General features: G+C 36.5%; 3 protein-coding genes across 4 annotated transcripts in view; all 3 read right to left on the bottom strand.

Annotated features, from left to right (window-relative positions):
• The window catches only part of LOC104741037 (probable pectinesterase/pectinesterase inhibitor 6), a 3,574-nt gene extending 3,434 nt beyond the window's left edge, over positions 1 to 140 (bottom strand). Inside the window, exon 1 of the mRNA XM_010461801.2 lies at positions 14 to 140. Within this exon, the coding sequence (XP_010460103.1) occupies positions 14 to 36 (23 nt within the window). The 5' untranslated portion in view covers positions 37 to 140. The remainder of the gene's footprint in view (positions 1 to 13) is intronic.
• Positions 3,272 to 7,767, bottom strand: LOC104741036 (probable phosphoglucomutase, cytoplasmic 1). Its single transcript, XM_010461799.2, has 18 exons — positions 7,583 to 7,767; positions 6,931 to 7,012; positions 6,755 to 6,810; positions 6,310 to 6,423; positions 6,125 to 6,187; positions 5,860 to 5,979; positions 5,668 to 5,768; positions 5,513 to 5,572; positions 5,316 to 5,415; positions 5,064 to 5,221; positions 4,879 to 4,974; positions 4,716 to 4,779; positions 4,545 to 4,626; positions 4,285 to 4,463; positions 4,131 to 4,207; positions 3,891 to 4,023; positions 3,668 to 3,784; positions 3,272 to 3,566 (listed from the first exon to the last, which is right to left on the bottom strand). The coding sequence occupies exons 1-18, from the start codon at positions 7,658 to 7,660 to the stop codon at positions 3,495 to 3,497; spliced, it is 1,752 nt and encodes a 583-aa protein (XP_010460101.1). The 5' UTR covers positions 7,661 to 7,767; the 3' UTR covers positions 3,272 to 3,494.
• The window catches only part of LOC104741035, a 4,674-nt gene continuing 2,866 nt past the window's right edge, over positions 8,044 to 9,851 (bottom strand). Inside the window, exons 5-11 of one of the 2 annotated variants that reach the window (XM_019235654.1) lie at positions 9,729 to 9,805; positions 9,547 to 9,643; positions 9,391 to 9,444; positions 9,267 to 9,307; positions 8,985 to 9,175; positions 8,585 to 8,859; positions 8,044 to 8,493 (exon numbers count right to left, since the gene is read on the bottom strand). In XM_019235654.1, coding sequence (XP_019091199.1) covers positions 8,137 to 8,493; positions 8,585 to 8,859; positions 8,985 to 9,175; positions 9,267 to 9,307; positions 9,391 to 9,444; positions 9,547 to 9,643; positions 9,729 to 9,805 — 1,092 coding nt within the window. In that variant the 3' untranslated portion in view covers positions 8,044 to 8,136. The remainder of the gene's footprint in view (positions 8,494 to 8,584; positions 8,860 to 8,984; positions 9,176 to 9,266; positions 9,308 to 9,390; positions 9,445 to 9,546; positions 9,644 to 9,728; positions 9,806 to 9,851) is intronic. The other variant, XM_010461798.2, reaches the window with a different exon arrangement.

Genomic DNA, 9,851 nt, shown 5'->3' with positions numbered 1-9,851 from the left:
ACATTTGGGAGATGTTCGTAGATGCTTGTGATCCATTTGGGGTTCTGATGAGAAGTATCAATTAGAAATTTATGACTAATATGGATGAGGAGAGATGTGGGATACTGTTTTCTAATTCTTAGGGAAGTATAGAGTTATATATGCATGTAAGTAACAAATGTATGGATCATACTCTCTCCCGGTCTCATAAATGAATGTTGACACGTACGCATCCACGTAAGAGCGTCTGATTTATAGTTGATGTAAACAAATTAAATTAAAGAAGAAAAATATGTTATGGGATCTAAGTTAGCAATGGCCATTGGTTCGAACTTATGGCATAAATATTGAACATAACATAAGTGGTTTAATTATGTGAACTAAAACAACTACGTAAGATTACAAAAGGAACTCAATAATCAAAGGTTACTATGCACATAAATTAAAACTTGATTTGGGTACTCTAATGAAAATCACTGCTACGCCAAGTTCTTGTAGAAGAAACTGTTCCTCCTTTTTGTTTGATAATATTCACATTTTATCAAAAAAAATAAAAGAAGAAGACTTGATTTGGCTAATGGCCTGCCACATGTGTAAAGAGGTTTGCGAGTCATGAACCTTTCCCGTAGTGCCACATGTCATAAAGCCTGATCAGACTAGGAGTTCGATTAGATGGAACAAATACAAACAGATCAAAAGGAACGTAACGAACCACGTAAAGAGAAAAGCTGGAGAGTGATTATTCACTATAATAAATAATTTTATGTAGAAAATATTAGCATATAAAATTTTTGTTAATTTTTGGCCAACCGTTTGTTTTTAAACCACGTAACGTTTGTTTTAAGGCCAAGCGTTCACATATTGATTTTGTTTTTCTTTCTAAAAGAAACTGTTATATACGTATACTGGTAACAATACAAAACTTTATGAATTGATGATTAAAGTTATTACAACTATGCCGCTCCAACCACAACACTACGTACATATCACCATTGAAAATCTAAATTTTGTTCTGATGTGAAATCTACCAACCAAGCGTTAGGGAGTTTCTCAGAAAGAGTTTTTAAGTAAATATCAAAATCAAAGGTCAAAAGGGTTTCACATGAGTTTCGTGTGAGCTTGACCAAATTAAAGTTGTTGATGAAAAGTTTAATTAACTAAGTCCGTCTTTTGTGGGAATTAATATGTTTTCTCGTTGTACAAGTTTTCTTACTTTATCCTGTAATTAATGGTTTAGGTCTACAAAAACGACACTTTCTGAAGTTTATGTCATGTAGCTAGATGATAACAATTAACCATGAGTTTAACCAAAAAATAAATTAAAGTATGTAAAACTTACGACTAAGGACTAACTTTAAACCATTGTTGTTGACAACAGGAAGAAAAATATATTCTAACATACACATTTTGGTGACTGAATGTTAGAGATATTTTCGTAAGATAAACAATTACAGTCACAAAGATGCATGTACTCAGAGTTTTTACTTTTTAGGCATTTTGACATTTTCACATGCAAATTTTGTTTCCATCTGCAAGGAAAATTCTAAATTTGGTATACAACGTACGAACATCTAGTGCCAATTAAAAAACAACTATAATCCTGATCATTATGTCATACTTCATATCAAGTTATATGGAAATACAAGTATACAACAAAAGTAATAAAAAACATGTCATACTAATGGAATTAATCCTTGTCGCTAGTTAAGTATACTAGAGATAGATGGCGGTAGAACTATCATATCTCTCATTAATATTTTTGTCGACATCGATAAAGAAATTCACTTCTTATCTTTTGTCATCAACGTGTTACTATGTTATCCAACGTTGGTACTAATTGTTTGGTCGTCCATCATTTTTTTTTGTATGAGAAATTTTTTTCTTAACTTGTGAAAGATTGGGTAATTTATTCAAATTGAGTTCAATTGTAAATACTTTTTTTGAAAAAAAAATATTCAATTGTAAATACGAATGCGAGTGTTGGAAATGGAAGTGAATGCGTTATATTTTCATAGATGTTACGAAAGACTTGTCTTGAATTTTTTTTCTTTTTTGATTTACTTGTCTTTGAATTCATTCTTTGTGGGTTTATAGAAAATAGTATATCATATCTCAATAATTATTTACCGACGCTTTGCATACATACACACACACACACACACATATATATATATATATATATATAATCCGCTAAATTGATAATTAACTAATGTGTACAAGCTAATACCACCAGAGATGATAGATCAGGTGGGTACTATTGGGAGTGGGAGTTTGTCTTCCATCGATTCGAGTTTTTTTTTTTGTCACTTGATCTGTGATTCACTAGAATCAGTTTTGAGTCAACATATAGGCTTTGTTTTGCTTATTGTGTGTTCTGAGTGTGATAGACCGTAGTAGTGCGGGTAGTGGTATAGTTCGTTAAGATGAGTTTGGTGTTTTTGGACATATCAACAAAACATGCTAACTCTCTCACTAGCTAGCTTTTGCATATGCGTAGCTTTTTCGAGAAAAATATATTAATATACGATTTGTACAATCCAATTCTTTTTTCTCACGTTTGTATATTATTCACATGGTTTTTGATATACTAATTCGACCACTCAATTATTCACATGGTATTGATAGAACTCAAGATGTCTGAATTAGGATCTGAAATATCAAGAAAGTTTTAAGCATGTTGTATATTTGATACTACAAATTAAAAGAGAAAGGGACACACTTACACGAAATAAAGGATGGTGAAGTTTAAGTGGAGTCGAAAGTTGAATGGAGCTTCGTTCTAAATATGGGAACGTTCTGGTAGGAGAATTAAGGTTGTCTATGACTCTAACCAAATCTTTGGGTTTCCTTATTCTATTTTTCTATATTCATTACGAAAGCAACTCTGATATACATTGAAGAAAGAAAGGTTACCTTCTCCTTTCATTTATTCCCTTTCGGTTTCAAGATCGACGTCTCTCCCTACCTTTTTTGAAGTGAAGTAAATATGGTTTTTGTCTAATGGCATAATTTTTATCAATTTATATATATACAACATCTCACCACAGTGAAACTCGAGATAGTGAACCCATTCGCAATTATACAGTACCCGATTTAGATCGTGTTCTATGTATTCTTCTTGGTTACACTAAAATATTTATGTAAACAAAATCATAAATTTTTTAGTTTTTGTCAGTGGATGTTGTTGACGTATCAATGAAATTCGACGTTAAGAGACGACTTGCAAACTCATAGAACTTCAATAACATTCCTTAAATCATGAAAAGATGGAAGCAAGATAAATCAAAACCAAAACCGAGAAAGCCAAATCCGTAAAAGCATATAAGCCTCATGAGAACTCAAAAGAAATTGGTCCGGGTTGTTCAGAATTCAGATGAGAATACAAATTCTCCCTGAGTCTACTTATTCGTATAATGTAAGTATTTTGGAACAAGAAATAGTATAAGAAGAAGAAAGCATCCCATTGACGCAGACAAAAGTGTATGATTTGAGCCGTTGAACTTGACGGCCTGTTCTTATGTTATGACAGTTGGAGCAGATCGCCCGGTGAACTCCTGCATCTTAGACAGCTTCAAAGCTATGTCAACCTGTGAAAAACATCAACAACAAATCCAAGAGAAACCCCTTTTAGTTAAAAGAGAAAGAGTCCGAAAACAATTTATGGATTTGACGTTTTAAAGCATCTGACCAGAGGAGACAAAGCTTCTGAGGATTCTCGTCCGGTTTTTGAAGCATCCTTCTCGTACTGTTCAATGTATAGCCGGATGGTTGCTCCTTCTGAGCCAGTTCCAGAGAGACGGAAAACCTTCATATGAACAGAACAACAGAGGATTCATAAGTTTTGGTTTTCTTAAAGATCTATGGGTAGCTGATATGCCTAAAGGCTCAAAACCGAAGATAAAGAGACTTACAAGTCGAGATCCATCCTCAAACAAGTAACGGATTCCTTGATGCTTCGAGATGGAGCCATCAACTGGATCTTTGTACTCGAATTCATCAGCACTAGCGACATTCGCCACATCTGAACGAATTCCTTTCACAATCCTGAACAAAAATGAGAAAGGAAGAGGTTAGGAAAACAGAGTACCAGACTGACGAGTGCATGTTAAGTAGAAGAGGAATGAATTTCAGAGAAGTAGACGTGTGTGTACTTGTTGACTTCAGGAATTGAAGATTGCAGTTTGACCAAATGCTCCATCAGTTCCTTGGCTTTACCTGCGTCCACATTCTATGGAGACAAATTTTAAGCTATCAATTCTGCAAACTATGGTATAATTCAATCACAAAACTTTTAGCAACTTTTACCTCATAGTCGTAACGAGTGTAATAGTGACGACCATAAGTAGCCCAGTGCTGGCGGACAATGTCTTCAACCGTCACCAGTTTACCGTCACCGTCAATATTTCCCTTGTTTTTGTGAGCAAGTATTGACATCCAGGCAAGAACTGCCCAAATCCCGTCTTTCTCGCGGATATGATCCGATCCTGTGAAAGATCTTCCCTTCAGAACCGTACACGTTGATTTTAAGTTATTCAAGATGTGTGAGTGTGGAAATAGAAACTAACCAGTTCCAAAACTCTCTTCCCCACATACAGAACACATACCGCCATCCATCAGATTACCAAAAAACTTCCAGCCCGTTGGAACCTGATTTGTGATTTTATGAGAGGTGTGAATTAATTTACGGAGTAGGAAAATTAAAAGAAGCTGGATAGAAGTTGCAAGGTGACATGTACCTCAAAGAACTTCAAATTCAAACTTTTGGCAACAACATCAAGAGCAGCTGAGGTTGGCATGCTCCTAAAAGAAGTGGAAGTTAAAGTAAGCGAAAAAGATAGATTAAAAGAGTTTCATACACTTAACTCTTCTAGAAATAGAGAAATCCCGAGTGAATAATACCTTGCAACACCTTTCAAACCAGATTTAAAGTACGGTATGGCCCCAATAGCATTTGCAGCAATTATAGCAACTGAATCCGAAGGAGTTACAAAGAACCTAGAAAAGAAGAGATACTTTAAGTTTAAAAGTACTTGGTTAACCCGTTCCATGTATAAATCTCACTAAACAGTTCATTAGTAGGCTACCTTTTACCAAGAATCATGTTACGGTCTGCATCACCATCAGCAGCGGCACCAAACTCTGGAGGTTCACCTCCGGTGTCAGATTTACCTAATCCCATTCGTGCCACAAGCTCCTTAGCATAGGTCAAATTGGGATCCGGGTGGCCTCCTCCAAAGTCCTCCTACAAAATGTTGTATTGAGGTAAATAGTGAGCCTGGAGGTTTATATGTAATCATATAAGGATTGGAATTTCTTGGTTAGAAAAACTTAAAGACCTTGGGTATGCAGTTTAATAATACGCTTTCTTGAGCACCGAGTTCTTCGACAAAGATGCGATGTGCATAGGCTCCAGCAACTCCATGCATTGCATCATAGCTTCATGAAACAAAGCAAATATAACATTAAAGCGATGGAACATATATTACAAAACTTAAACTTAAATGGAAATGGTTTGGGAATGCAAACTACATACCAAAATGTAAACTTTGGAGATGAAATCAATTTCCGGATGGAGTCAAAGTCGAAGATTGACCTTAAGGAAATAGAAAATATTTTTAGAAAAATCAGAGAGACTGCACATAAACCATAGAAGGAGCAGATTCAGGAATCTTGAGGGAGACCACTCACTTCATTAGTTTAACATAGTCATCTGCGGAATCAAAAACTTCAACATCGAATTTTCCTTCAGGTCCTTCAAAACTGGTTACACCAATGGCAGAGATATCAACCTGTAGAGACCAGATCAACAATGGTTTAACAAAAGGCAGATGATGGAAAATATGCTGCCAAATGAGAGGATTGTTCAGTATGTTTAGATACATTGGGTAGATCTTGTGCTATAGGGTACTCCTTGATTGTCTTAGTGTTCTCGTAAATCTTATCAGTGATTGATTCAGGAGCAGGTCCTCCATTTTCCATATTGTATTTGATTCCAAAATCCTGTATAACGGGTATCAAATCAACTCTTAGTCTTATCAATCTATATATCTGGTTTACTGAAATGAAACAATAACGTTATACCAAACGAGTAGATCAATCGAAAGGGGGAAGAGCACAACAGAGACAGAACAACAACAGAACAAACCTCAGTAGGGCCACCAGGGTTGTGACTTGCTGTTAAGATAAATCCTCCCGTTGCTTTTGATCCCTGTAACCAGAGACTGGGATTAAGTCTCTCATAAACATCAAACATTTTGTGCTTATAGTGAAGAAACAAAAAAACAAAACCAACGACAACTACAACCATGAGCTTAGAGAAGGATATCTTACATCAGCTCCTGATCTTTCACGAATCACAGCTGATACAGCAGGAGTTGATAAAAGAGTGTTTTTACCAACCCACACACGTCGTACACCATTAGCTGCTGCCATCTTAATTATGATCTGTTAATATAGGAAAACAAAAATTGTATGAAAAGCTGGTAAGCATAATAACTAAATGAAATAGCAGGAACTGAATCTGCAACAGGAACAGGTCAAACAAACTTAGCCAACGGAGCTTACACGCAAGTCATATAGATCATCTTTAAAGATAACCCCTAACCTTTCTATGGCTGTTCTAATTCAAATTTTTGAGACAGAAACAAAGATAAATATGCGTGGCATACATCTTAATAGCAGGATTCACTAATATTGTAAATACGTGAGCACTAATACTGTAATACACAATTACGTCCAGACAACTCTCGAAGACACGGAATCACATTGGTATTACCTGAACAGCATCATTTGAGAAATAACGACCATCACCAGAGACCACGAGTGTGGCACCTACACAAGATGAACAAATACTCATGAATTTCTCGAATGAGCTAAATATCTGCCTGGCAACTATTATGTCAACAACCATCCACTCAAATAGCAACGAAGATGTAGCAAGAAAAATCTCACCTTTAACTTTCTCAGCGGTAAGCGCATTAAATGTTGCTTGGACAAAATTATGTAGATAATTGGGTTGCTTGAACACTTTCACCTACACAGTTAAATAAACCAAAATCCTACTGAGAAGACACCATAAGATGCAATTTTGATAACTGCAGAGTGGAACCAAAACAATATGATCACTGGATTCATAGTATAATAAAACTATGAATTGATCCAACCCAAATTTTATTTATAACAGATCCAACATTGCTGAACAGTATTTATTTATAAACGTCATTGACACTCATATATGATTTACATATCCATCCAAATCTAGTCTCCAATTTGGCCACATCAATTCAAAACACGTAATGTATATTACTGTATCAAAATCAACATTCACCGCATAGCAAATCAAAGATTATAACGTGATTTATACGCTGATACAGATAAATCATTCATCATAGAAACGAAAGAAACGATCCAAAGACGAAATCTGATAGTAGATTTACGCAAATTTGTCATCATCACTCACTCACTCACTAAATCGCATAATCAATACAGATCAAATCGGATGCGAATAATATAGCCTAAGAAAATCTAAACAGATCTGATCCAGATGCAACAAACAATTTAGAGAGTTCGCTCGATTCAAAAGACAGAGATCGATCGAACGAACCTTCTTACGGAGACCAGAAGTTCCCGGTTTCTGGCCATCGATAGGAGATGTAGAGACGATAGAAACCTTGAAAACCATATCCGTCTTGAGAGGAGACGAAGAAGAAGAAGATCAGAATTTAATGTTACAGAGAGAAAACGAAACGACGAGAGTGATGATGATAAAAGCAAAGCTCTGTGGGAGAGAGAGAGAGAGAGAGAGTATAATCTAAGCAAAAATTGAAGCTAAAGGAGACCGCGACACGTGTGGCTAAGTGAGTAACACTGGAACGTTTCTCTCGTCTTTTTCACCTTTTTAACGACACCGTAAGCAAATCTCAGCCGTTGGATTCGCTGTTTAATTTTTTTTCCTTGCGTAAACATTTCAAAGAGGAAATAAATATATTTAGTGGATCGTGTGGATCTACTAGAATATGCTGATCGTGATACGTTACGTGATACGTAATCCCATATTGTCCAAAAAGGAAAAACAAATATCTTTTATTATTTCTAATGAGCGATTCCAAAATTTACATGACACGAAGTTGTGATTTCAAGAAGTTGTGCAACTTGTTTTTAAACGGGTAAGTTTCTGAGTAGCCGAAGAGCTTTCTCCCATTGTGGTCTTTGAGACATAACGATACGTCTCAATACTGGTGCAGCTCCTGCTCTTATGATGGCTGTGTGGTTCTCACTGTCCATGCTTAGGTTATACAGTACTGATAAACTCGCTTCAACGCACCGCTCGTTTCTTTCTTCTAGAAGCTTTACTAGCGGCTCGATCGCTCCTTGTGAAGCAAGAGTTTGGGTTGATTCTGGAACTTCCTCGGAGATTATCCTGTTTAGTTCCACAACTGCTGCTTCTTTTGCCTCTGGAGATGAGGAGAAGCTCAGTTGTTCCACAAGACTTGGGATCGTTTTGTAGAGAGTTACCTTTTGATACATGAGAAAAAGATGATTCAATTAAAATGGTGTCAAAGTTTTGTTTTATAATCAGAGATCCGAACTAATACCACTGGCGTACCTCTACGTTGATCGGATTGCTGAGGGATTGAGAGAGAGAGGAGGGAGTGTTGAGTTTGACAAGACAAGCAGCAACCCAGTCTTTGTAGTGTAGAGGGAGGCTTGATCTTAGGATCTTCCTTAGTAATTCTGTGTAGAGCGTCGTATCCATACTTTGGCGAAAACACTCAGAGTCAAGAAGTCTGGTCAGTAGCCTTGAAGCAGCGGTAATCGTTAAACCAGCTTCTTCTAACTCAAGCAGATGTTTCTCTAACTCCTCAGTTTCATTCTCAGGTTCTGCATTTCCAAAAAAGTAGACTCGTATGTTGTCATGAATATCACAATTGCTTGGTGTGAAATCATAAGAGGAACCCATTTCTATGAATTTAAACAGCTTTAGTTAATGATGCAAGTCTTTTTACCTTCCAGGACTTTCTGCCGGAGAGCAACATCCAGAACAGTTGTGATATCCTCGGAGATGATCGTGTCCATGTTTGGATTAGTGACTATACCAAACTCGATGATAGAGATTGCCTTTCTTAGCAGGTTAGGAGAGGCTGTTTTCGCAATCTGGACAAGCCGAGAGAAAACAGCAGCATCCAGCACGTCTTCTCTGTTCATTCCCACCAGATATTGAGTATCTGATACTCTTCTAAAACTACAAAAGAACGAGCAGAAAATAAGAAATCGAGAAGAAGACTGACCTGGAGTCTGCTTTTGATCCATTCACCGGCCCTTCATAAAACTGGAGCATATAGAGAAATAGTTTAAGCCAAATGAAAGAGATTTAATACACACGCCTTCATAAAAGTTGGAAACTAAACACACCTTGGATTCCAATTCCTTGCTAGGATCTAAGATATGAGCAAGTATATCCAGAATCTGCATAACGTTGTTCACAAAAGACCATTCCACATCCAGTTATTTCATTACAGCCTGGACAAAGATATCAAAGAACAAAGGAGGAAGAAAGTGAAGTCAGACCTGTTCCGTAAGGGTAAGTGAGACCTTTGGCTGCTTCAGAAGATTAATAAGAAACCATACTGCACCTTCAGCTTCAATCCTCTGGCAAACAGTGCGGCTGCATTTGATAAAGTATAAATAATTACAACCTCTGAGGAGAAACTGCTAAATTAAAAAAAAATAGATTTCTCAAAAGTAAGCACCTAAGAGATAAATTTTTCAAAGCACGGATGACAGGTAATTTAACAGTCTCTTTGTTGTTGTTGGCTAAAAGCTGAACCAAAGGCTTTACAGCTCCGGCTTCCATGAAAGAAATCCGCATATCC

The sequence above is a fragment of the Camelina sativa genome, chromosome 14, assembly GCF_000633955.1.
Source record: "Camelina sativa cultivar DH55 chromosome 14, Cs, whole genome shotgun sequence".
Lineage (NCBI taxonomy): Eukaryota > Viridiplantae > Streptophyta > Magnoliopsida > Brassicales > Brassicaceae > Camelina > Camelina sativa.
Note: the sequence above shows the minus strand (reverse complement) of the source record. Positions and strands in the feature narration are given on the sequence as shown.

Excerpts from the sequence above, each read along its gene's own strand:
- LOC104741036 (XM_010461799.2), bottom strand. The coding sequence starts at position 7,660 with ATGGTTTTCAAGGTTTCTATCGTCTCTACATCTCCTATCGATGGCCAG. Across the intron at positions 5,222-5,315 it reads TATTAAACTGCATACCCAAG|GAGGACTTTGGAGGAGGCCA; the intron begins GTCTTTAAGTTT and ends AACATTTTGTAG. Across the intron at positions 4,780-4,878 it reads GGTTTGAAAGGTGTTGCAAG|GAGCATGCCAACCTCAGCTG; the intron begins GTATTATTCACT and ends CACTTCTTTTAG.